The 27,767-nt window shown below is 44.6% G+C and overlaps 1 protein-coding gene across 1 annotated transcript; it reads right to left on the bottom strand.

Moving 5' to 3' along the window:
* Positions 1–14,890: 14,890 nt before the first annotated feature.
* ciao2a (cytosolic iron-sulfur assembly component 2A) lies at positions 14,891–27,369 on the bottom strand. Its single transcript, XM_056282013.1, has 6 exons — positions 27,176–27,369; positions 26,622–26,786; positions 18,009–18,058; positions 16,716–16,761; positions 16,491–16,622; positions 14,891–16,284 (listed from the first exon to the last, which is right to left on the bottom strand). Exons 1-5 carry the CDS (start codon positions 27,297–27,299, stop codon positions 16,522–16,524), a joined length of 486 nt encoding a protein of 161 aa, XP_056137988.1. The 5' UTR covers positions 27,300–27,369; the 3' UTR covers positions 14,891–16,284; positions 16,491–16,521.
* Positions 27,370–27,767: the final 398 nt, after the last annotated feature.

A 27,767-nucleotide genomic window follows, 5' to 3' on the forward strand; every position in this document is an offset into this window, starting at 1 on the left:
ACTACGACTTGTGATAAAGCATTCACTGGAGAAACACTACACCGAGTCACTGTCTTTCTCTTCCCCCTCTTCAGGGGTCCAACATTTTGGAGGCACCACTGGGATGCACTCGTCAGATGTCTGGTCCCCACAGTCTGGCGGTCAAATTCTGAGGCAGCTAATCTCCCCCCCCCCCCCCACAATACAACCCAGGCAAGCTGCAGCAAGGAAGGTGTTGCTGTTCAAGGGGAGCTGGAAGGTGGTGGTTGAGTACACATTACCTGAGACCAGCCAGAGATCATCGAGTAAATTGAAGGCCATTCAGTTCAGAGTCAACTCCTGCACAGTAAAGGTTCCTACTGTCCTGTCAACATGACGACACCCCCAGAAGAGCTACAGGAAGAAGTAATAGTAGAGTTACATACCCTGACTAGAGACAAATTGCTCAGAGTTTGTGATTTCCTTAACCTATCAGGCGATCAAAGAGCTGATGTTGAAGGAAAGTCTCGTATATCACTAGTGAGTCATGTAATGAAATACCTTGAAAGAGAAGAAGCAACGGAGTCAGAAGATGGAGACATGGCAGCATTGTTGCTACTGAAAGACAAAATTGCAGATTTGACCACTGGCACAGGTAATGGAGCAGCAGGCAACGGAGCAGTACAAACTGAGGGAAAGGCCGAAAGGGCAGGGACAGAGAGAGAAATGGAGGAACAAAGAACTGTGAAGTCTCAGCACCAGTCCCAACCTACCCACAAGTCAACATGCAGCCCTCATTCAGTGCTCAGCTGCAGCAGCCAAGCCCATGTTGGTGCAAAGATTTCCAAATCTCAGGTCAAACCAGGCCAGAGAGATATATTGACATTTTCCAGCCTTGCTCATCAGATTGAGAGTGAACTAAACAGAGGTTATTCTGAAGCAGAGATAGTAGATGCTGTAATTAGAGCCATTTCGCTGGGTTCGCAGCTACTTGGAAGGAAAACTCCACCTGACTCTCCCCACACTTCAACGCATCCTGCGCCACAGAGCTCTACAAGCAGCTAGCTTCTGAAGCACAGAACAGCAAAGAAACCCCTCAGAGTTCCCTCATGCGAGTTTTAGATTTGAGGCAGAAAGTACTGTTTGCGTCCCAAGAGTCAGTCAGGGCTTAAGTACAACCCAGCTTTAGTCCAGAGCATGTGTTTATAGACATTACTTACCGGTCTCCAGAATGAAAGTATCAGAAAAGACATGCAGCCTCTCCTACAGGATTCTGAGACCTTAGATGATTTTTTTGTTAGAGAGGTTAAATGTTGCCTGTGCTTATGAGACCGAAAGAAAAAAACAAAAGGTAAATTTTACCGTGTAGCAGAGTTCTGGATGTACTGGAGTTTGTTTAGGACTTCGGCTGATGAGCCATAGAGAATGCTGTTGCAGTAGTCAATTTTGGATGTGATGAAGGCCTCGATCAAAGTGTTGGCAGTTAAATCTAATTTATTTCGAATTTTTCGAATGTAATCTAATCATTTTTTCATTTTTTCATTTCATTTTCATTTTTTTCGATTGTATTGTGTTCTATTCTAACAGGATCTCATCTGGCCTGATCTGATTTTGTCTATTTTTAATAATCTGATCTAGTCTAATCTATTGTTTTTTGGAAATTTATTTCTGATTTTTCCCTGTTTCTCCCAATTTAGTGGCCAATCGATCCCTATTTTAATTCAAACACCCACCCTCGTACTGCATGCGTTCGCCAACTGCATCTCTCCGGCCGGCAGTCTCGAAGGAGACCGCCTCCCCACTTCCGTGACAAGGCGAATCCAGGCCGAACCACTGTTTTTTCCGACACACCCAGAGACGCATTCACGTGACGAACACAAGCCGACTCCGCCCACCTCCCGAAGACAGCGTTGCCAATGATTGCTGCTTCATCGAGTCCGGCCATAGTCGGATCTGACGAGACCGGGGCGCGAACCCCAGTCCCCAGTGAGCAACTGCATCGACACCAAGCCGATGCTTAGACCGCTACACCACCGCGGACCCCCTAAACTAACCTAATTTAAACTTGACTTTTCAGTATGAATCTGCTTCAGCACGGTTTAAATGATTCTTGAATGCAATATTATGCTAATCAGGGGAACTGATACCAGCCTGACACGCTCTTCTTCGCAGACCATTTACAAACCCTTGAGCACTGTTCAGCCAGGGCTGGCGCCGTTTTAAGCCTTGGCTGCTAGAGGCTGAGGCTTCTCCAAGCAATTTGATCATATGAATTAAATGTAAAACAGGAATGGGGGGGGTGTTAGTAGTTGACTGTTGTGACACTGAGTGGTACTCAGAACCAGAGGTGGCCCATTACAAACAGAGAGAAGTAGAATATGAATTGAGTGAGACAGTAAATCTGTCATATTAATCGAGAACCTCAATCACCCTCTTACACAAATAGAAATAAATTGAAACGGGACAATATAAACGTCAAATCCTCCATGCTCTCTTTACCCGTCAAATGTTAAATCTCTGCTAAACTCAAGTACAGCACATGGAGAAGTGAGTGGGGTTTTCTAAGGGCAAAAGTAGCCGCAGTGTGAACCCCAAGCAGCTCACTGGATATTCATACCCAGCTAGGCTGCAATGTTATGACTTATTCACTCATCCTTCATCAGCCACTTCTCCGGGGTCAGGTCGCGGTGGCAGCAAACTAAGTAGGGCACTCCAGATGTCTCTCTCCCCAGCAACACCCTCCAGCTCCTCCTGGGGGATCCCAAGGTGTTCCCAGGCCAGATTGGACATGTAGTCCCTCCAGCGAGTTCTGGGTCCACCCTGGGGTCTCCTCTCAGTCGGACATTCAATGCAAGGCACCCTGGAGGCATCCTAATCAGATGCCGAACCACCTGGCTCTTTTCAACGTGAAGGAGCAGCGGCTCTACTCCAAGCTCCCTCCAGATGTTCGAGCTCCTCACCCTATCTCTAAGGCTGAGCCCTAGCTCTAAGTCCTATCTCTAAAAACAATGTTATGATCTCACTGCTATAATTTCAAATATGCCAGTGAGATCATAACATTGTTTTTCAGCTGCATTTTTTTACAAGCAGCTGAAAAACAATATTATGATCCCACTGTCATATTTAAAATTACATGGAGCCCATTTTGAGATATTAGAGTAATGCACCTTATCGCACCTTACTTTTATTTTTATCTTGTATATACACGGATCAGCCAAAACATTAAAACCACCTGCCTAATATTGTGTAGGTCCCCCTCGTGCCGCCAAAACAGCTCTGACCCATCTAGGCATGGACTCCACAAGACCTCTGAAGGTGTCCCCTGGTATCTGGCACCAAGACGTTAGCAGCAGATCCTTCGTGTCCTGTAAGTTGTGAGATGGGGCATCCATGGATCGGACTTGGTTTTCCAGCACATCTCGATCGAACTGAGATCTGGGGAATTTGGAGGCCAAGGCAACACCTTGAACTCTTTGTCATGTTCCTCAAACCATTCTTGAACAATGTTTGCAGTTGGCAAGGCGCATTATGCTGCTGAAAGAGGCCTCTGCCATCAGGGAATCTCATCCCTACAGTAGAGTTCTGAGAGTTGTAGAGTCTATGACAAGGAGCTCTGAAGCTTGTCTGGAGGCTCGTGATGGCCCAACACCTTACTACCTTGGGTTTTCCTTTCATTTGTCACCTGTCTGTATAAATAGCATTATGTATGTTTCTGTGTGTATCTGTGAGATACAGAGAGAGGGGGGGGGGGGAGATGAAGAGAACATAAGTAAGAAAAACAAATCAAGAGGGAGATAGAAGGAGGGTGTGTTGTTATGTGAGTAGAAGAAAGAGAGAGAGAGAGATAGGACGCATGAGGGGCAAAGAAAATGAGAGACATAGATCCTGGAATACGTACTTTATCAAAGGAACACTGCTGTGTGTTTGAAAAGTGTTTTTGAGCTAGGTCATATGAGATGAGCAATGCAGGATTAAAGAGACCAAACACAGCAGCTTGCCATTCTTCTTATTAAAGGACTGGAAAATAAGTAGGCTCTTCTCACACTTAGCCATTAGGGCTTCTTGTCACTAACAAAAGCTCTCTCTCTCTCTCTCTCTCTCTCTCTCTCTCTCTCTCTCTCTCTCTCTCTCTCTCTCTCTCTCTCTCTCTCTCTCTCTCTCTCTCTCTCTCTCTCTCTCTCTCTCTCTCTCTCTCTCTCTCTTCTCTCTCTCTCTCTCTCTCTGTGGTGCAGTGGTTAGTGCTGTCGCCTCTCGGCAAGAAGGTCCTGGGGTTGTCCAACCTTGGGGGGTCATCCCAGATCATCCTCTGTGTGGAGTTTGCATTTTCTCCCTGTGTCTGTTGTGGGTTTACTCCGGCGTTCTGCGCCATCAAAAAGACATGCATGTTAGGGTGAATACTCCTATCTATGCCCCTGACTGAGGCATGGCAAGACAAGTGCTGCCCAGTGCTCCTAGCTACACAGCAAGGATGGGTTAAATGCAGAGAGGAATTTCCCCACGAGGATTAATAAAGTATAGCAAAATAAAAATTATTTTTTGCTTGCTTCCTAGCTTGCTTGCTTCCCTCCTTTCTTTCTTTCTTTCTTTCCTCCCATCTGCCCTCACTAACCCAAACCAGCTGCTGATGACCTTCATAAGACATGACATTTATTGAGTTATTTAACAGCATATTTACTCACATGTTAAAGCCAAATTTCATTATGGAGGTTTTGCGCTGCACCACTCTGCTCCACATTCATGTAGTTCTGAACAGTCCCACCCAGGAGCTCCCCAGTACAACCGGTTTTCTGCCAGGGGCCGGGTTGCAGTTTTAGGGCAGCTGAACAGGTTTTCCAAGGTGAGTTGGTCAAGTTTTACCCTTGGTTTACAGGCCCACTGTGCTGCCCTGTAGACAACATGATGTCCAGCTGTGTGGTGAACTATTTGTAGGAGTGTCATATCTCCCAGAAATAGTCACAAGCCTGTTGGTGTCCGTTTGACAGATGTGCCTGTAATCTGCCAGGTTTTGTGTGTTTTTGTAACAGCCTTCGTGCTCGGGGGGGAAGGGGAGGGGGGTTGTCCGTGCAAAAATGTCACTCTTACCTAGCTCAGGCGTCCACAGGCGAAGGAAGTGGTGCAGGATTACATAGGCTTAGACTGTGATGAGAAAATACTAGATGTGTGCTTCTTTTTCTTTTGAGAGCTCTCCTGTCGGACCAGTTGCTGGATGAGTGAATCTTATGGTAGTAAATGATGATGGAATCTCAATTCTCAAACGACGATTGAGGACATATTCAAAAAACATCTTTAGATAATTTTTTTGGAGAGAGGGCATGTAAGATGACTTGATATATATATATATATATATATATATATATATGAAAAACTACAGAATTTCTGTCAAATGCAGTTCTACCTCATATGGAAAAAAAATCACTGCAACATATCCAAGATAGGTTGGATACTCTTGGATATTTACTACCTGGATGACTAAAATGAATCTACATAGTCACTGCAACATATTGTGTGAGGTTGCTGCCAAAGGAATATCCCCTGGCTTCCAAGACACCTATTCAAAGTACACATGGAGTTGTTTAAAAGTTCTGGTTTTCCTCACCTAATCCCACCCGCCACCTTTTTGGACCTAATTATATTCACTATATGGGATTAGTTCTTCAAGGAATTGATAGATGGTTCATTCTTGGTGTGGTAGGTATATGTAGCAGAGTCATTCATCACAGAAGCTAAGAAAAGCCCCGCTGCTACTCTGATTTCAATGATGTCCTGATTGAGCTATAGTTTCTCTGCCTCCAGCCCCAGTGGTGCCGAGAAGCTGTCAGAGGGATGCTGTCAGAGGGCTGAGAGGACTCGGCAGCAGCCAGAGGCCCTGAGGAGAAGAGATAGAGCCGCAAAGTTGGTGAAGTTTAACAGGCCTGGTGATGCAACACTAAGCTGATGCAGACAGACAGCTTTGGTTTAGCACAAGTGGAACGTCAAGTAATTGTCATTGTAGGACAACATCATCAGCCAACATATCTTCAGTAAAACAGGATCCATGGTTCAGTGGTCTGTCTGAACTTAACTGTCAAACATTTTGAAATTAAATTCAACCCACCTGTTTTTGTTTTTTTTTGTTTTTTTTTTGTTGATTGTCTTTTACAATTGACACCAGATCATGCAAAATCATACAGCCTGCACATCAGAATCAGAATTAACTTTATTGGTCAAGAGGAATTTGACTCCGGTTCGCAGCAGGTTTTAGCATTTGCAGACATCACTTGCACAAAATAAATAAATAAATAAAACAAAACAACAGACCAAACCAAAAAAAAACAAACAAACAAAAAAACCGAAGAAATAAATGGAACAACAACAACAACAGGACATTGGAGGCAAGCATGTACACACAACAGGTATGTCACTACTATACATACACTGCTCAAAAAAATAAAGGGAACACATAAGCAATGCAATGTAGCTCCAAGTCAATCACACTTTTGAGATATCAACCTGTCCAGTTAGGAAGCAACACTGATTTGTGAATCAATTTCACCTGTTGGTAAATTGTCTAATTTCCACCAGGTGGAAATTAGACAATGGAGGAGGTACCAGGAGACAGGCCAGTACACCAGGAGACGTGGAGGGGGCCGCAGGAGGACCACAACCCCACAGCAGGACTGCTATCTGGTCCTTTGTGCAAGGAGGAACAGGAGGAGCACTGCCGGAGCCCTACAAAACGACCTTCAACAGGCCACTAATGTGCAGGTTTCTGCTCAAACAGTGAGAAACAGAATGCATGAGGATGGTATGAGGGCCCGACGTCCACAATTGGGGCCTGTGCTCACAGCCCAACACCGTGCAGCCCGATTGACCTTTGCCAGAGAACATCTTGGTTGGCAGATTCGCCATTGGCGCCCTGTGCTCTTCACAGATGAGAGCAGGTTCACACTGAACACATGTGACAGACGTGAGAGATTCTGGAGACGCTGTGGAGAACGTTCTGCTGCCTGCAACATCCTCCAGCATGACCGGTTTGGCGGTGGGTCAGTGATGGTCTGGGGAGGCATATCCTTGGAGGGCCGCACAGACCTCTACGTGCTAGCCAGAGGTACCATGACTGCCATTAGGTACCGGGATGAGATCCTCAGACCCATTGTCAGACCATATGCTGGTGCAGTGGGCCCTGGGTTCCTGCTCATGCATGACAATGCTCATCCTCATGTGGCCAGAGTGTGTCAGCAGTTCCTGTATGTCGAGGGCATTGATGCTATGGACTGGCCTGCACGTTCCCCAGACCTGAATCCAATCGAGCGCCTCTGGGACATCATGTCTCGTACCATCCGCCAACGCGAGGTCGCACCACAGACTGTCCAGGAGTTGACCGATGCCCTGATCCAGGTCTGGGAGGAGATCCCTCAGGAGACCATCCGTCGTCTCATCAGGAGCATGCCCAGACGTTGTAGGGAGTGCATACAGGCACGTGGAGGCCACACACACTACTGAGCCTAATTTTGAATCGTCTTGAAGAATTTCCACAGAAGTTGGATCAGCCTATGTTCTCATTTTCCACTTTGATTTTGAGTATGATTCTGAATCCAGACCTTAATGGGCTAATGATTTTGATTTCCATTGATCATTCTTAGGTTATTTTGCTCTAAACACATTCCTCTGTCTAATAAGTAAAGATTTTCAGCTGAAATATTTCATTCATCGAGGTCTATATTGTGTTTTTAGGTGTTCCCTTTATTTTTTTGAGCAGTGTATTATACAGAGTTTTGTTATGGTTGAGTGATCAACAACCTATGCCCATATTTTACACCACATTGCTTATATACTATACCCCTTACCATACCACAACTGCAAAACCCACCGTGCCCATATACACTGCTATATACTCCCACTATATTACACTATATTCTCTTATGTACCAGAAGTATATACTATATATTCACCTACCTCCACCACCACACAACTACACACTGTGTTACCTGTGTTACAACCACAACAATAACACAACAATTTGTAAGCAGTATACAGCAGTTGAATGTGTATTGCTGAGCTCCCCAGCCCTCCATGGTGTCCAGATTAACTAAAGCCTCAGGTAGGGGCTCTGTGTCCTGCCCATGGCCAGTCTAACAGCACTGTAAGGATGATGCGGTCTGGTTGATCTGACCAATAACCTCCACTCCCACCCAGAGAGCAGCCGTGCCTGGAAGGGGGAGTTTTGCCTCCTGTCAGGGGTGTCTGCGGCGTCCTTTGTGCTTTGATAGGCTGTGACAGCCGGTGTTAATCAGACAGCAAGCCTCTTGCAGCCTGCAAAGGGCTTCCTGTCTGATCGGACCCTAAGGAGGTCCATGTACTTTATGAGGAGGATGTTATTCTGGTGTTCACAGCATGAGGTGAAATATAGAGGCAGTTTGATCAGAAGCCATCAAGTGGTCCTGAGGAAACTAGTGACTGATGGCTTTTCCTCTGCCTGCAGTGGGCTTCACCGATGGAGGAAAAAGAAGGAGGTAAAGAGGAAAACGGGGAAAAAAATGTTTCAGTGGTAATCTGTGTTAAGTAACTTTCAAGAACCCCAAGTTTCAAGAAGTCCATACTATACCGTAATTTAGTCCTTAAGGGAATGTGGTAGAGGTGTGGTTTCCACATTAGTTTTGAGGCAGGTAGCATTATCAGGGATCAGGAACACTTTGTCATTTCATTTCATGTATGCAAGTACATGAAATGAAACAAAATGTCATTTCCCCCAGCCCACAGCAGTGCAACACAAAGACAAAAACACATCCAGGAACTAAAAGAACACATATCCAAACTAACACATACATCCAAACCAACACACATATCTAAACTAACTAAACAAAAAAAACAAAAAAATCACTGTCCAAGGGAACGAACGCCAGCCAGGATGACTGTCAGAACTGCCGGTCTGCATGGGCTAGCAGTTAGCTTAGCCTGCCCCGCTTCTGTCAGACCGCCCTCGGTATTTCCTCCTCGAGCGCTGCTTTGGGCGGGGCCGTGGTCCCTGGGCCCACAGGACGCAGCAGACCAAGCTCCCCCAGCTGATCCAACGCCAGCTCTCCCAGCCATCAAACAAAGACAAAACTTAGACGCAGACAAAGACACCGTATGGGCGGTACTGGGCGAGGCCGCTGCAAACGTGAATTCGTGCCGCCATGAGCAGTGGCTCATATGGACATTAACCTATGCCTCTTTATGTGTGCTTCAACAGGCAGAGAAAGAAAAATCTGGCGAAGCTGATAATCTGTTCTGTGTGTCAGTGTGTTGTGACACCTCGGTCTCCACAAAGGGAAATGTCTGACTGAGCTCCAGGCTTCAGAAGGACTCTATCGGTCCAAGCCCATCTTTCCTGTCAAAGTGCCTGAACTTTGTCACAGTGAGGTTCTCCTACCACTACAATGTCAGTATCTGTACTGTCTTCACGATGTACGTCTGTATATCAAAAATATGCTAGACATCCATCCATTATCCAAACCGCTTATCCTGCTCTCAGGGTCGCGAGGATGCTGGGGCCTATCCCAGCAGTCATTGGGCGGCAAGCGAGGAGACACCCTGGACAGGCCGCCAGACCATCACAGGGCCCCCCCCCCTCCCACATACACACACACACACACACACACATTCACACCTACTAGCATGACAGTCAGAGGATAAAGGCAGCCACATGCCACAGCAGACTGGGAGAAAAAAAAGGTTTGCAATACCGAAGTCTGCAGGGGCTCCTTAAGGGAGTGCTACTGCATGTATAAAATAAACACAGAAAAACAAGTCCCCGTGGACGAATGCAAAGAATGACAAAATAGATCAACAATGAAACAGCGAAAATAATTTGTAAAAAATAAAATGAAATAAAATAAAATGGGGAGCAATGGTGATGGTAAGTGGAAGCATTTCACCTGCTACACTGACAGTTACTTGATTAAATTAATATACTCTCTCTCTCTCTCTCTCTCTCTCTCTCTCTCTCTCTCTCTCTCTCTATATATATATATATATATATATATATATATATATACACACACACATACACACACATATATATATATGTATATATAAAATTAATATGCTATACATTTTAAATTCAAATATGTAAATTATAAGACGTATCTTTCCAAAAATGGATAATTTATTCACACAATTTCAATAAAATGAGCTATGTAGAGCTTATAAGTGAAATTATTTCCTCCCTGGAAAAAAAATTCTACATCAAACACTCCTGGTATCTACTGTGTCATAATCCAAATAATACTATATGGATCTCACGGCCAGCCTTGAAGAGAATGAAAGCAAGCACAGCGTTCATTCACATTCACTATTCATGCAAACAGCTCAGACGTGTCTGTCCGAGAACCTGTTTTATTAAAGTAATGTTTGATTAAAGGACCTAGTGATGACTGACCGACTATATAACAAGGTCATTTAATTTTAATCTTATTTCAGCAAAGGTCTAAAACTGATCTTATGACATTATTCATTATGTTTACCGTCGCTCTCCTACAAACTCTCATTATCCTCATTGGACGACATCAAAAGGACAACATGCCTTATGTAGAGCCGCAGTTCGCTCCCCTACCTCCATAAATTGTTAATAATTGACTGTTTTTGGGGACGGTATTTGATGTGGCTTTGGCCGGCGAGCTAAATTTTACCTTCAGAGAGAAAAGCCAGGTGGAACTCCAGCTGCTGTCGCCGGCCAAGGTCAAACCCGGGCGGCCGGCAGAAGGTCTGACGTTCCAGTGGAAACACTGTCTGGTGTTCTCAGATGTCCAGTTCAATCCCTGCTCAAATCAGTCCGGCTGGAAACTTCAGCCTAATAATTGAGAATTGAGAACAAGGCTTCATGTGGATTTGGTAATCCAAAGGGGGGGGGGGGGGGTGTTTCAACCTCGAGTAGACTCTGAACTGTTGGACAACCCCAGTTCCTCCTCCCAGTCCCAGTCCCAAAGCGAAAGAGCTGAAGCTAATAGTATGACAGTGAATACAAACCATTGTTTCTTGTTAGCCCAAAGTCAAAGGCCCTCCTGAGAGATAACAACTTTCTCTGTCAAACCACCTTTGAATTAACCATTTTAAAGGCACGTGGGGAGGAAACCGGGCCTTTGTTGTCACCTAATTGGTTTCTGGAAATGTAATGTGCTGCTGAGATTCACCTTAAACTGAATCAGGAACAACTTTATTTGTCGTTTCACTTCATGTACTTGCGCACATGAAATGGAACGAAATGCCGTTTCCCCCAGCCCACAGTAGTGCAACACACAGACAAAAACACATTCAAGAACTACAAGAACACACATATTCGAATTAACACATATATACAAACTAAAATTTTAAAAAAAATCACTGTCCAAAGGAACAAACGCCAGCCAGGACACCTGTCAGAACAGCCGGTCTGCATGAGCTAGCAGTTAGCCTAGCCTGCCCCGATTACACGTCCTGTCAGACCGCCTCCATGTTTCCTCAGCCCTCAGCCCCAGGCAGGGGCCATGGTCCCGGTGACCAAGCCCGAAGCCTGAAGCAGACCAAGCCCTCCCGGCCCATCCAGTGCCAGCTCTCCCAGCCAGACACCCTTGACACACCTCCCTGCACTGAGGCCATGGCCTTGGTAGAAATATCAAAGTCAGACTCAAGTCACATATTTGATGACTTTAGACTTGACAAAATTGAAAAAGACTTGCAACTCGACTTTGACGGCAATGACTCACGACTTCACTTGAGCTTGAGCCTTTTGACTCAAGACGCTGCACACCTTCTCCAAGCACAAAGAGCAAATGTTTTTAAAAAGTTTAAAAAGTTGCTTTTAAAAATGTAACTCTTCATTTCCATAATTACATGTCGTCACTGAAATTTTAAAAAGCATTCATAATTTGCATAAATTGAGTACATTAACTATTAATATGTTGTCTGAATTCTGAAATCACATTAAGTGTGATGAAGAATGCATGATGACTTGTTTAGGACTTGAAGCTCAAAGTTTAGGACTTGGGACTTGGAAAACTACAACTTGATCCCACCTCCGTTTGTAAATAGTCTACATACTTCAAATAGTTTCTAACACACCAATCTGCTTTTACTGCAGTCACTATGTAGTGATATTTGTAGTCTACTGCCCAGAGAAAAAAAGAAAGAAAGCCACTTTATTTTATCATTGCACTGTTACAATGAAATGTGTTCTCTGCATTTAACCCATCCTATCGTATAGCAGAAGTGGGCAGCTGCAGCACCCGGGGACCAACTCCACTTCTTCTTTCCATTGCCTTGCTCAGGGGCACAGGCAGGAGTATTAACCCTAACATGCATGTCTTTTTGATGGTGGGAGGAAACCGGAGCACCCGGAGGAAACCAGCTGCAGACACAGGGAGAACATGCAAACTCCACACAGAAAGGACCTGGGACAGCCTGGGGTTCAAACCCAGGACCTTCTTGCTGTGAGACCACAGGGCTAACCACTAGGCCACCGTGCTGCCTTATGAAGGGCCATATGAAGTGACATAGTTTGTCTACATTTATAGTGAAATATATAGTCTAGTATCTATGGGAAATGTGTTTAGATCAGTGTCTGTATGTAGAGTGACATGTTTGTTGTATGGAAGGACTTGTTCATTACTTTGTAAAGTGGTACTATGTTAGTCTGTTTGAGGCTCTGTCGTCTCTGCACAATGTGTCAGTGTGAACCCTTGTATTGTCAGTCTGTCTGAGGTCTAGCATCCTTTACCATGTGTCAGTATGCACGATGGTACTATCTTTCACCTGGATCACCACCTTGCCATGGTGGAGAAGCTTGCGTGTACCAATGATCCCAAGAGCTATGCCGTCTGGAGCTTGGCTCCTGGTAGGGTGACCCAAGGTGGACAGGTCAAGGGGGAGGTTCCAGACAAAGCACGATCCAACAAAGACCTCAACGGCGGAACTGGCAGAAGTTGTCTCCTGGTCACAACGGCACTGAATGTGGATGAAGGCTGCAACAGAGGGTGGTCCCCAATCGTCTTGGTTCTCCATGCCATTGGACTCTGGCCACCCCCTGCCAAGGGCCATGTGGTGGCTGTGGGCACATCAGCCTCTCCATGTAAAAAGCTGTCGCACATACATCCTCCCATTATGTAGCTCCAGGATCGGCCTCTACACCCACCTGAGGACCCAGAGGGAGGACGGTCATACTTTACCCCGAGTGACCGCCGATGATGATGATGGAATTATGGCAGTGAACTGTAAAGTATGATAGTTATGGTAGACAAATAGTACATATTTTCATGCTGCAGCATTAGCCTAAGCCCTAAGATATTAGAGACACATGGTCCAGCTTGGAGTTATCATTAGATCGACTACTGGTAAAATGCTAAGACGTTTTTGTCAGCTGGCCAGAAATGTCATTCATCAACCATCAGAAGTCTATAATTGTATTAACTTTGATTTTCATTTACAATTATCCGTGTTGTGAAGTCTCCACTCATATTTCTGACAGTAATTGGCACCATTGTTGTTACTTGCACTTCTTTGCATTTGGCGGTTATACAAGCATAATTATACCGCTTTGCATCCATCCACCGTGCCGAATGCAAACTGTCCATTCAATTTGTGTAATTGGACATCCAGCTTAGACAGCAGCAGATGTTTAAAAAGGTCACGCTATCAAGGAACCTGGGGTGATGCCAGTATTATTTATGGCAAATTCTCTACTCTGTAGTGCATTTGTTAAACAGCACCTGCACTTTTGGGACCAAATGAAAGGGTAAGCCGTAGACTTCCTCTACTGCCTCTCAGCATCAACATGAAGCGGCTTGATAATTTTTTTTTGTTTTAATTTTGAGATACTTTATTAATCCCTGTGGGGGAATTCCTCTCAGCATTTGACCCATCCTAGCTGTGTAGCTAGGAGCAGTGGGCAGCCGCCGTGCAGCACCTGGGGACCAACTCCAGTTCGTCTTGCCATGCCTCGGTCAGGGGCACAGACAGCAGTATTAACCCTAACATGCATGTCTTTTTGATGGTGGGGGAAACCAGAGCACCCAGAGAAAACCCACCACAGACACAGGCAGAACATGCAAACTCCATACAGAGGACGGCCTGGGATGACCCCCAAGATTGGACAACCCTGGAGTTCGAACCCAGGACCTTCTTGCTGTGAGGCGACACCACTGCGCCACTGTTGAATTGCTGTATTTGAGTTAGTGTTGGTACTGGTTTTGATTTGTGATGAAGTTGCCATAAGTGCCCCTTTTGAAGGCTCTTGCTCACTTGCTGTGTAAATCAAAAAGGTCCTACATACAGTGTCAGTGTTTTCAGTGCCGCCTGGTAAATGGAACAGTTTGATTGACTGGTGTGACTGCAGTCAGCTTTCCTTTGCACAAGCCGTAGACAATGGACAACACAATGCAGCAAGACGACTCCAGCTGAGCCTTTTCCATTATCAATAGAAACCTTCTATATGTACACATTTGTGCCGTTACATATACCTGTAGAATATGTCCGCCACTCTGAAAGAGACGGAGGCTAACAGCATTTCTTTGTGTAGACGGAGAGCCATTTTCTTGTGATTGGTAGGGGCTGTTGAACACTTATAAAACACACAGTATAACAGAAACACATGTGTGTGCGCACACAAACACACACACTCACTCGCCAGCATTTTCCCTGCAGCTCTCTCCATTAAACCAAACAGCCTTAATAATAGGCCTTAATTCCTGTTCCATATTTCATATGCAGTTGTTTGGGAGTGATGTCTCATAGGGGAGTGATGGCCAACCTGAGGAGAAGCTCTACTGATGCCTGTGGGGATATTGTGTTTTTTCTGGTGCTCCTTGTGGATGTTAGAGGTCAAGGGTAAGCTGCAGAAGTGCCTCTGAAGCTGGAAGGGACTCAGCAACTTGCCGCGACACTTCAGAATCGACAGTGATTAAGGATACGAGGGCTTGAAACCACATGCTCTCAGGTGAAGGTCAATTTATTCAAACGTGAGTAGAGGGCCTGCGTGAACACTGGGTCACAATCCCAATGTACAGACGTCTTTACAACAGGTCGGTATCTTGCTTCCAGACCACGCTCCCGGAACCAAGCTGAGGTCCTTTTTATAAAAGAAGAGTTTAAGGGTTTTGTCTTCTGCCAACATATTGAGGAGACATTGGAAATGTGATAAACGCCACTCTCAGGACCTTTGAGTAAGACCAACAGTGCCCCCATTGGGTAAGACACTCACATGACAACAGATGGTTTTGAGAGCGAGAGCGAGAGCGAGAGAGAGAATGTGCATGTTATTTGTGCATAAGGAAGTGTTTTATAAGGCCACTTGGTAAAAGTCCCATGAAATGAAAAATGTATTTTCGTTCTTTTACATCTACTTAACACGATGCTGTAGAAATTCACAAAAAATCTTAATTTGATTTTATGTTTATAAATGTTTTTTCTCTCCCTGACAAATACAATAATATTCTGGTCATGTCATCCTGCACTTGCAGGTGTACACACCAACTAAAGTGCCTGGTGAATAAGAGCAAGATGACAGGTCTTCTCCCACCAAACGGAAACCAGACAACAGCAGACTGATGTCCACATTCTTCTAAACGTACTGGGCCATTATTTACTGTTAGTCAAATCAAACTCCCTCCCCTCACAAAACCACACCTGACCGCTCCCTTTCATTCAGGTGTACATCAAATGGTAGACGGATGGGTGCCCTCGAAACCGACAGATATGAAATTGCTCTTGAAGACGTTATAAAATATTGTAAATATGAATCATCTTTATGATACGAGGTACAGTAGAAACTCAGGCATACATTGCGTACATGTTTGCGCGAAGCACCAACCATCCACAAGCTGATCCGCAGTGTAGCTTTTAATATCAGTTCAAATGATCTACTCTTTAAATCATTGCTAAAAAAAAAAACAACTCACAGAATCACATTTTCATCGCAGACATGGAGCTTGGTGAATAATCTGATAAGGTCGACCGCTAAAGGACAGGCTTGGCGAAGGCTTCTGCCACCCACACGGCAAAGGACTGCAGGTCTCAATGCTTTATTTCCTGTGCCATGCAGAGAGAGGAGGGGGTGTACGGAGGGCTTTGGGTCAACTCCACCTCCAAACACCGTCTTTTTGGAAGAATGAGTGAAAGGGGCCGGACCCCACGTGGATGAGGGAGAGGAAAGCTAGAGAGAGGCTTCCCCATCACGTGGAGATGTGGGAGAGGTGAAGGAAGCCATTTTTACGTTCTTTTGCTGGACTTCCCCATCCCTCTCCAGCACCTGAAATCCCTCAGCAACAATGAAGCGCTGACGTCGCCTGTCAAGGTCTCCGTCCGGGGGCCTCCACTCGTCTCTCTCTCACTCTCTCTCTGCCAGTTAAATAAATAAATAAATAAATAAATATACATGTCACCTTGGCTTGATACTTAATTTTGCACAGGAGACCCCCCACCCCCTCAACTACCACCATCCCACTGAAGTCACAACCATCTGCTGTCAGAGGAGCTGTTCCAGATATTGTCAAGCATTGCAGAAAAACACAAACACACAAAGACAGACACAGACACACACACACCATTATCTGTCTGTCTGACAGTGTCACCCTGTCAGTCATCAGGCTCGGCTACACACTGCTCCACAATCTCCCTCAGGTTGGGGTTCTCCATGGCAGCCGCCACACGCTCCTTGTCATTGATCTGTTTGTTAACTGGGGACAGACAAGAAACACAATGCCGTGCCAAGGCTTTGCCTTCTCTCATGAAAATTCAATTTTCTGGGATCAAAACAACGTCATACTTACTGTCCTCCTCGGTAGAATGGGTCCCCTCAGAAATGTAAATCTCCAGCTGAGGAGGAAAAATAACAACAGTGCATTTTGCTAATTTTTTTCAGGGTTTGTTTGTTCCTACATGAAGTTCAATTATAAAACAAACAACAAAAAAATATCATCCCAACAGCACAGCTTTCCATACAACACACACGTTACCACATATGTTATTACATATGCTCATTTTGGAGTTTTAGCATCAGCCCAGTAAGTTCCCTCCCCCCTTTTACCCCCCAGTTGTACTTGGCCAATTACCCCACTTTTCCGAGCCATCCCGGTCGCTGCTCCACCCCGTCTTCCGATCCGGGGAGGGCTGCAGACTACCACATGCCCCCTCCGATACATGTGGAGTCACCAGCTGCTTCTTTTCACCTGACAGTGGGGAGTTTCACCAGGGGGACGTAGCGTGTGGGAGGATCTCGCCATTTCCCCCAGTTCCCCCTCCCCTCTGAACAGGCGCCCCCGACCGATTAGAGGAGGCACCAGTGCAGCAACCAGGACACACACCCACATCCGGCTTCCCCCTCCGCAGACACGGCCAATTGTGTCTGTAGGGGCACCCGACCAAGCCAGAGGTAACACAGGGATTCGAACTGGAGATCCCCATGTTGATAGGCAATGGAATAGACCACCACGCCACCCGGACGCAGCCTAATATGTTTAAAAATATGGAGAATTTGACTTGAGAGGATGTTGAATTAATAAGAATGCAGACAAAGAAGAAAGTCTATCACAATGTTGCTGAGAATGCTCATAAGACAAATCTTAAGTACCTATAAATATCAGAACCGAAGAGTCAATACAAGAACTAGTTGGTTTTATAACAATAATACGTATATATGCATTATGTTGGCATTCTGTGAGGCAGCTCCTTATGAACCACTGAAAGTACAGGTTGGAGAAGGGTCCAATTTCTTGTGGATCACATGCTTCCAGAAAACAGTCCAACTATGACTCAAAGCAACGTCTTAACAAAGGACAAAAAAGGACACCGGATGAGTAACGACACAAAGACATGGTTGAATCCAGTGTTTTCCAGCCATGTCCCTGCAGGTTTTCATGCCAGCCAGATACTACACCAGTTGATTTAGCATACCGATTAACACGCCATCCACTAAACAGGGGAACTGGTTGGTGAAATCAGCTGGTGAGGTAAGTGGTTTCATTGAAACCCTGCAGACCACACAGTTGGAGGGAACACTGGTAAGACCACTGCCAGCTGATTAAATGGGTTGACATGCTTCGGCTGGAAGACTGAATGCTTACCTTGTGTTTAAATGGCAAGCATCGCTGTAGTTTAACTTGTAGACACAGGCCTGCAGACACAAAATGTGAGCGTATTACGACAGACCCACACCACTTGAAAGTAACTGGCATTCGGGGACTGACATTTCAAATCTGACGGAACGGAGCTCTCTTAGAAATATACGCACAAGCTTCAGTGGCGATTTAATGCATGGGCCCCTGGTCTGAAGCCCAGGGGCCCTGAATTCCAAAGGGCCTCTGGATGTCTAGTGTAGTGCCCGTTCAGATGTAATCCCCCCTCTGACCACAATGTGGGTTGCAATGACAGACAGACAGAAATTCCTTCCATTTTAACTAGATGATAATAACAATAATAATAACAATAATAATTTTTAGAGGAGAGTTAATGTCATAAATCCTGTGCACTGATAGGCCAGTTTGTTGCCAATGTTGATTTGTTAACACTGATAGGTCACGTTAGTGTCAGTGTTGTAACGTTGTGAGCTCTGGTGACCTCGATTAAAAAATTAAAAAAAAAAAAAAGCATATAAAAACTACAATAAATAAATAAAATGAAATAAATAAAATAAAACATAAAGACTGCTGGGATAGATTCCAGCACCGCCGTGACCCTGAGAGCAGGATAAGCGGTTTGGATAATGGATGGATGGATTAAAAAAAAATGTCGGAATTTTGGAGACATGAGGGCAATGCTCAAAAGTGAAAGGCCCAAAAAGAAAAAGAAAAGCCAGACCAGGAGTTACTTAAAAAAAAAAACCCAAAGTTAATGGGATTTTTCAAAAAGGCTCAAAGTGAAGAAGTGCCAGGTGAGGGTCGTGCGACTCAGCTACCTGACAAATCTCTGGGATGTTGCTGCCAATAAAACCAGGCATATACACTTCTATGGGTAAGTCAGTGATTAATTTTAATGCTTGTTATTATGGTATCAGTATGCTCTAGACCAGGGGTCTCAAACTACTGGCCCGTAGGCCACATCCGGCCTGCAAGGCAGTTTTGTGCGGCCCCCGCTATGTTTTAGATTTATTAAGAGATCCCGACCGCGTATCCATTTTGCATACTACTTTCTACTTTCATGGTTTTTTTTCCCTAAACGTTTGTGTTTCTAGTTCTAAGTAGTCAGTTAAGATCAGATGTGAGGCCAGCTGCAGATGACATAGCCTGATGTCAGTTTTGAAGCACTCTCTCTCTCTCTCGCTCTCTCTCTGTCTCTCTCTCTCGAACACACACTGTCCCCAGGCAATGCCAGTACATAAACCCAGTAGGCAAGCCCACTGCGAAATATCTCACGTGAGCTTGCTAATGTAAATTGTTGTCACCGCTTGCAGATGTTTTGTAAAAATGTCACTTTCAAAGCCAAAAGAAAGTTGACCAGGAGCACCGACAGTTCCAAGAGAAATGGACATGCGACTACTTCTTCACTGAATTTAATGCGTCCGCGATCTGTCTAATTAGCAAGGAAAAAGTTGCCATCCTGCAGGATTTAAATCTGAAGTGAAATCTGAAGTACTAAACATGCAAAGGCATATCATCGGTTCAAAGGTGAGGAGAGGGAGAGAAAGGCAGCACACTTTCAAAAAAGTCTGTCCTGTCAGCAGAACTTTTTTGACAAATCCAAACTAGACTGTGATGCAGCTGTTGAAGCTAACTATGTGGTAAGCGAGGCAATAGCGAAGGCTAGCAAGCCATTTATGAAGGGACAGTTTCTAAGAGACTGCATGCTGTAGGTAGGGAATATCGTTTGCCTGGAGAAAGCATCTTTATTCGGAAACGTCAGTCTCAGCCCAAATACAATGGCAGAATGGACCAGCGAGTCATCAGGCCACATTTACAGACAGTTGTGCACTAAAGCAAACGATTTCATGCACAGTTCTTTGGCACTTAATGAAAACACAGATGTAAAGAACAATGCTCCCTCCCGCTTGCTATATTTGTAAGGGATATCAGTGACTATTTTGAATTAACAGAAGAACTGCTCACTTTATAGCCAGTGCAGGGAAAGACTACAGCCAAAGATATATTTCAGGCGCCGTGCAATGCAACTGAGTGTGCTGGTCTAACCTGGAATAAATTGGCTGGAATCACCACTGATGGTGCCCCGTCAATGACAGGAAGAAAAAATGGGCTTGTGGCAGTGATTCAAAGAAAGCTGGAGGAAGAGAAGGTAGATCCCGCAATGGCATTGCATTGCATCATTCACCAGCAGGCACTCTGCAGCAAATGCTTGAAAATTGACAGTGTTATGACTATTGTGGTGAAATGCACTGATTACATCAGATCAAGAGGTTTACAACATTGTCAGTTCTGTACGTTTCTAGAGGAAATAGATGCAACATACGTATCAGTGGCAGCTGGACAGTACAGGATGCTGGGGCGCCACCCCCTTCAAATATCAAGAGATGAAAATCTACTTAAACATGTTAAATATATTTTAGTTGTGTAATGCAAATAATTATGAAATAGAAGTGTTTTTCCATCTGTGAACGCCTGTCTGCAGCCATTAAATATTGGTTTCAAAATGGTATTTAGTTGATTTCTGTCTGAATACATATACTTCCTGGGTCCACGGTGGTGTAGCAGTCTAAGCATCGGCTTTGTGTCGATGCAGTTGCCCACTGGGGACCGGGGTTCGTGCCCTGGTCTTGTGAGATCTGACTATGGCCGGATTCGATGAAGCAGCAATAATTGGCAACGCTGTCTTCAGGAGGGGGGCGGAGTCGGCTTGTGTTCATCACATGAATGCGTCCCTGGGTGTGTCGGAAAAAGCAGCGGTTCGGCCTGGATTCGCCTTGTCACGAAAGTGGGGAGGCATCTCCTTCGAGACTGCTGGCCGGAGAGATGCAGTTGACGAATGCATGCAGTACGAGGGTAGGTGTTTGAATTAGAATAGGGAGCAATTGGCCTCTAAATTGGGAGAAAACAGAAATAAATGTATATAAAATGAATACATATACTTCCTGGGTGAGGGGCACCGGCCAAACAATACCTTATGGAAGCCCTGAAACTTTTGGCTTGCAGGTGACCTGAGGCTGCTGTCTAATTGGTTTCTTCAGATTTTTCCATGGGGCACAGTTCTGTGCGCCCCAGACACGCCCACTTTTATTGGCAGCGAATTGGTATTGTTTTAATGTCTTTTGATCTAATGTGATTCCACAATTCTCATGGCTGTCAATCATGTTCACACCCACCACGACACCTCATCTCAACTGTCAATCATCCACCGTCTACGAACCCTGATAAAATCTATAGGCTACATTGTCCTTCTTAATAACTCTGTGACTGTGTGGACATTAAAGCAGCTGTCAGGTGTGCTGTGCCAAGGTAAATTGCGCGCCCCCTCCCCCAAAATTTGTAGCACCAGCCACCACTGCAACATATGGAGATGTGTTGTACTTCATAGAAGTGCACTGGTAGAACAGGGGCAGTACCTGAAAAGGTTTTTTTTTAATTGAGGGAGGTGATCAGAGAACTTATGAAAGAAGGCAGGCTACATGTTCCTGAGCTTGATGATCCCAAATGGCTCAGGGATTTAGCTGTCTTAGTTGATATCACACAGGCACTTAACACTCTTAATTTAAAACGGCAAGGGCCAGACCAACTTGTCACTGTAGCATTTGATAATGTGAAAGCCTTCTCTGTGAAATTCAGATTATGAAAACACAGCTCACTGAGAAAACATTTGTCCACTTCCCAACATGCCAGTCAATTATTGATGATGGTGCCAGAGTCAATGCTGATGAGTATGTGAGTGCCATTGACAATCTGTAGCAGGAGTTTGAGCATCGCTTTTCTGATTTTAAGACTCATAGCACCACTTTTCAGTTATTTGCAGACCCCTTCTCCTTTGACGTGGACAGTGCTCCAAGCACATTTCAAATGGAGCTCATAGAGTTGCAGTGCAACACTGAGCTCAAGGCAAAGTTCGGAGAGGCATAAGGAAAGCAGGAGATGCTTGAACAGTTTCTCAGACAGCTTCCCAAAACATTCTCACGGCTGTCCAAACTGTTCAGGCAGGTCATGTGTCTTTTCGGCAGCACTTATCTTTGTGAGAAACTGTTTGCGACTACCAACTTTAATAAATCAAAGCATAGGTCCAGACTGACCAACAATGAATATCTCCAGGCTGTGCTCAGGATGTCCACTGCCCTGTCCATGAAAGCAAATGTGCCTCACCTGTGTCAGCAGAAGAAGTGCCAGGTTTCTGGCAAGAAGTAGGCTAAATATGTAGAGCTAGGCCAGGCTACACTATGTACACATTTCATGTGAAAACTCTGAAAAAAGTGAAATAATAATAAAAAACATAATGTAAAGGTTATATAGTCGCAAAGTTTTTTCTTCATCCCTACTGCACCGGCCCTCCTCCATAAGACCACTTGCCAAGTGGCCCCAGTTAATTTGAGTTTGAGACTCCTGCTCTAGACTGTTTATGCAGCTTGCAATACATCTGGTGTGGTATGACGTATTGGTGGTAGTGTGTGCTGTGGTGCAACAATTGGAGGTCTGTAAGACCATCAGGTCCCGACACGCTGAGTCAATTTGGGCCGGCCTTGTACCATTTTTCTTTTCTTTTCTTTTTTTTAGCTCAGGCTCAGGTCAGACTGGGGCTCATTTAACTTCCCATATACATGCAGAGCACACGAAGGCCACTGTTTGAAATATCGTTATATATCAGTGTTGGGCGTAATGCGTTACAAAAGTGGTGACCAGGTGACCAATGACATCACTGAAGATACACGATTGGTCAGCCGACCAATGACGTCACTGCTAAACACGGAAGTGGGGGTTTCCCTATTGGCCGTGAATCTGCGCAGCGGTTCACATGCTAACTAATGTAATATATTGCTGCTCCTTGATACTACTGAAACGTTTCACTGCAAAAAAAAAAAAAAAGAAAAAAGTCCCATTCACAAACACTAACGCTAATAGCCACGCGCAGTTAGAGTGAAAATTATTAGTGTCTTCAGTTGGGGGAAACTGAAGCACATTTATAAAGGGTGTCATGCCCAGAATTTCTAGTGATCATGGCAGTAGTGACCCAGATAGCAAAATTCCTGTGGCCCGGACCCGTCCCGCGGTATGTGGGCCACTTCATCTGGCCCATATACCACGTGGAATGATGGCACTTGGGCGGTCCGCTCCGGTTTGCCAGATCTGGCCAGAATCAAGTCATAGCAATGGTGCATGTTTGCCAAAGGTGGCCCATATTTGTTTTGTGATATTTGGGCCATATTCATCATTTACCACACGGGCCACTTCAGGGCCACATCCAGATTACATGTTGCCGAGAGCAGCGCATCTTTGCCAAAAAAGGCCCACATTTGATTTGGCATATTTGGGCCATATTTGCTATTATACATGTGGGCCACTTCAGGCTCACATCCATTTTGTCAGGGCCAGAAGAAGGCCATCAGTGCCACATCATTGCCTGAAGTGGCCCACATCCGGATGCTATCTGGGGATTGTGGCCAGGTAATTGTTCCATATAAAAGATAAATTGGTGCTATTTAACTGTATAAATCAGGGGTTGCAAACTGCTGTTCAGTACAGCCAGTTCACGGAACTGATGTTACAACAGCCGCTTTTTAAACGTAGTCACACAAAAACAGCTGCTTTCTAAATGTGGGCACGGTCCAGCCACCTGGTTTTAACCTAATCTTGTTTACCTGTTACAACAACTGCATCTCTGTTGCATGTGGATGCCTGCCAGCTGTGTTTTCTGAATTAACTAGACCATGTTGACTATAGGATCATGGATACATATTGATTTCTTTTAATGTGCGATGAAAAAAACCCCCCCACAAGGTTGCATTGCTGCATCACATTGCCTCTGGTACGATGAGGTATTTATTTAATAATTCTTTTTAACAGACTGTACCCCTGTTGGAGGGCCGCGTAGCCGCACATAGAGAAAAAAAATAAACCAGCCAGGTAAAGATAGAGATCAGCTGCGCGGGTGTCTGCGTGTGTGCACGTAGCTTCCATGGCCAATGCAGCAGCTTCAATTGACTATTATGAACACGTTCTGCTGCAGCAGATGTCAGGTGCTTGGTGTATTTAGGCCATAAATTAAGTGGGGGGTTTTTTGTTTTTGTTGTTTTGTTTTTTAAGAATTCAACCACACCGCGCCATTTCCGCCAGTGCGCCACTGGAAATAATATCCTCAAAAGAATTTCCCTTGTGCGGAAATTTGATGTCTGATATGGCTGTAGTCAGACTATGTTTTCGAAAGGGGTATACTCCCATTATTTTCAGTTTATTGAAATCGAAGGTGTGATGATGAATGTTGTCAGCGCATATGCCCTGTTAAGTTGGGTGTGAGATGGAAGAGAAAGAAGAATTCTGGAGTGAGGTGGATGAAGTGGTGGAGAGTGTACCCAAGGAGGAGGCAGTGGTGATTGGCGCGGACTTCAATGGGCATGTTGGTGGAGGGAACAGAGGTGATGAGGAGTTGATGGGTAGGTATGGTGTCAAGGAGAGAAATGTGGAAGGACAGATGGTGGTGGATTTTGCAAAAAGGATCAAATGGCTTTGGTGAATACATATTTCAAGAAGAGAGAGGAACACACGGTGACATATAAGAGTGGAGGAAAGTGCACACAGGTGGACTATATCTTATGTAGAAGGTGCGATCTGAAAGGGACTGGAGACTGCAAGGTGGGGACAGGGGAGAACGTAGCTAGGCAGCATCGGATGGTGGTCTGTAGGATGACTTTGGAGACCAAGAAGAGGAAGAGAGTGAAGGCAGAGCCAAGGATCAAATGGTGGAAGTTGAAGAAGGAAGACTGTTGCGTGGAGTCCAGGGAGAAGTTAAGACAGGCGCTGGGTGGTAGTGAAGAGTTGCCGGATGGCTGAGCAACCACTGCAGAAATAGTGAGGGAGACAGCTAGGAAGGTACTTGGTGTGTCATCTGAACAGAGGAAGGAAGACAAGGAGACTTGGTGGAGGAAAGAGGAAGTATAGAAATGTATACAGAGGAAGAAGTTGGCAAAGAAGAAATGGGATAATCAGAGAGATGAAGAAAACAGTTTTGTTTAGTGCATGTGGCTCACTTTTAAAAATACCCATCATGTGAAATCCAAATCCTAGTAAATCTGCTGCAATGACTGAATATTTATCTGAGGATTACAAGAATAAATGGGTTAAACTGGACCTAGTGAAACATGTCTGACATTCCTGTTTGTGGCCCCGAAAGACACCATTGTTCAGCTGTGTCTAGTGGTGCTGCCAAGTCCAATGAAGCCAGTTAGCAAAATTATATCTTACGAGATCTAAGACCCAGGTTGTAAAAAAATGAAGTTAACTTTCAATCACCAATGTTAGAAGAAACCAGCAGTAAGTAAGGCTGGGCAATATATAAATATTATATCAATATCATGATATAAGACTAGATATCATCTGGGATTCTGGATATCTTATGTGTATACTTCCCCCTTTTTGAAGATGTAATATTTTACTTGTGTTGTTTATGAAAATTTGTTTATTGAGTTTGTTGAATAGGTTTATGTACATTCATTTTATCATTATTGTTGTTTTTTCTGTTTTTTTTTTTAATAAATCAAATATCATAATAAGATAAGTGTTGTCTTTTCCTGGTTTTAAAGGCTGCACTACAGTAAACAGGTACCATTTTCTCTCCTTATTAGACAGTTCAACCTGTTATTTGTCTCTACCTGTTTGGACATCATATCCACATTACTAATGAATTTTTATGAAAAATGTCATTGTGTAAATATTTTGTCAGAGCACCAATAGTCATCGCTACAATATCGTCAAAATAGCAATATCAAGGTATTCTGTCCTAACTTGTAATATCTGATTTTGTCCATATCACCCAGCCCTAGTAGTAAGGAGGTCAAGGATCAGAGCCATATCAGTAGATGCACGGGAACCAACTCCATAATCCAATTATCAATTCTTGAAACATGAAATCTGGTTACATAATACTAACTGGTACCTTCACCATGATTGGAGACACTCTCCATATACCACGGTTGAATTTTTTTTAACTGGGTATGACGAACAGTGCTGCTGCGGCAAACACGTTCCTACTCAAACAGGAAAATAGATTGAACATGGACGATGTGGTGATGTCTCTGTTGGAAACCTAATCCACCAAATCTACAATCAAAATTACCATAGAACAGTGTTCCCGTTTAGTTTGATGTAGCTTGTAATGCATTAATTACATGGCCTGTCTTAGCTTTGGTACGAGAACGCCATTTTTTTTTAGAAGAGTTGGAACTCTTTTACTGCTAAACTGATGGCACAGAAGCGACAATGGCTGCTACACCTTGTTTGTAGTTCTCGCTGCCAGAGAGAAAGGGACAGACTAGGGAAAGCACGGGTTTCAGCTTTAATCCATGGTTAGGAACTTTCTGTAATGCTGTCAAAAAGTTAAAAACCACAGGCTTACTTAACAGTTGCACCAAATTGACTAAGATACTGGAAGCAAACCTTTCCCAGAGTGTGAGCTGTTGAGTGGTAGTCAGCATAGACAAGGTCAAAAAGCGACAGCAGCACTGAGCTGAGCCGAGCTGAGCTGAGCTGGGTGTTGGCGTTGCTATCGCCCTGCCCTGACCGGTCAGCCGTTTGTGTTATCAGTGGGGTGAGACGCACCGATGAGTGTGGCGAGGGAGCAGTGGGGGACGGTGGGGGAGAACTTGATAATGATGAGGTATTCCTCCTCTCCCAGCTCCTGGACCTCAACGCATTGCTCCGTCACCACGTCCAGCTCCTCCAGGGTGTTGGGCTTCTCCGGGTCACGGATCGACCGGATCACGTCTGGGAAGTTGTGGACAGACACACAAGTTTATGTTATACGGTAGCTTCTTAGACACTGAAGAGAACATGGCGTAGGTTTGTTTTCTTCCTCCTCCGAAACGGGGGGCGATCAGGGTCGTCGCGATTAGTATTGATGGCATCGATAAATAACTTGATCAATAGATGGCTACATTTCTTTAACATTACAAGTGTGTGTGAGCAGTGACTGCAGGCATTTCGAGTGCCGAAGTAGCGGCCGTTCTCTGGTAACAACGTAAAGGCTGGTTAGAAGTACAAAACAACAGTTAACAGTATTTACAGTGCACAGTTTGAACAAATTAAGCTTTAACTTGATGGGCGATAGCTAGTTTTGAACTGACATTGGTCGGTCCGTGTATCACGTTATTTACCGTATACTTCTAATGCCTTCTCTTCCATCTTTTTGGTCCTGAGAGCATTCTTTTTGTCATAAAGTCCAGAAATCTGTAAAACTTGTGTGACAGACAGAGATATAAGACTGGCCACTACTTCCATTTTTCAGAAAACGCCATAATAACCGAAGGGTAATGTGACTTTCACACGCATTCACAGATCATAATCGTTGCTGGACGTGACGGCGCAGCTCTACTAAATGAACTAACATGTGGATCGTCTTTATTCGTATGATTTTAAGCGCCTAACAACTGTATGATCTGTCTCGCTGTAGCCAATGGGCGGCTCTGTTGTTTTCAAACAGAAGCAATCGATATAAGATAAAGTGGCGTTCTTGCGCATCGGTGTCTCGCTATATAACTACTAGATAGCGCCATCCCTTTAAATATATTTAACTGATAACTTAACGTAAAACATCTGAGATAAAATATCACGTTGGAGAGATATTTTGCGATGAAACGGTTACAACATTGCTATTGTCCCTCGATGAAGTTGGACTTTTCTACCCCCCCACTCATTGGCCCCTCCTTATTGGACCGCTTTGATCAGCTGACGAAAAACAATTCACGT

Source organism: Lampris incognitus, chromosome 6 (assembly GCF_029633865.1).
Source record: "Lampris incognitus isolate fLamInc1 chromosome 6, fLamInc1.hap2, whole genome shotgun sequence".
Lineage (NCBI taxonomy): Eukaryota > Metazoa > Chordata > Actinopteri > Lampriformes > Lampridae > Lampris > Lampris incognitus.

Excerpts from the sequence above, each read along its gene's own strand:
- ciao2a (XM_056282013.1), bottom strand. The coding sequence starts at position 27,299 with ATGGAAGTAGTGGCCAGTCTTATATCTCTGTCTGTCACACAAGTTTTA. Across the intron at positions 26,787-27,175 it reads GAAGGCATTAGAAGTATACG|ACGTGATCCGGTCGATCCGT; the intron begins GTAAATAACGTG and ends ACAACTTCCCAG. Across the intron at positions 16,623-16,715 it reads CCATTCTACCGAGGAGGACA|TTAACAAACAGATCAATGAC; the intron begins GTAAGTATGACG and ends GTCTGTCCCCAG.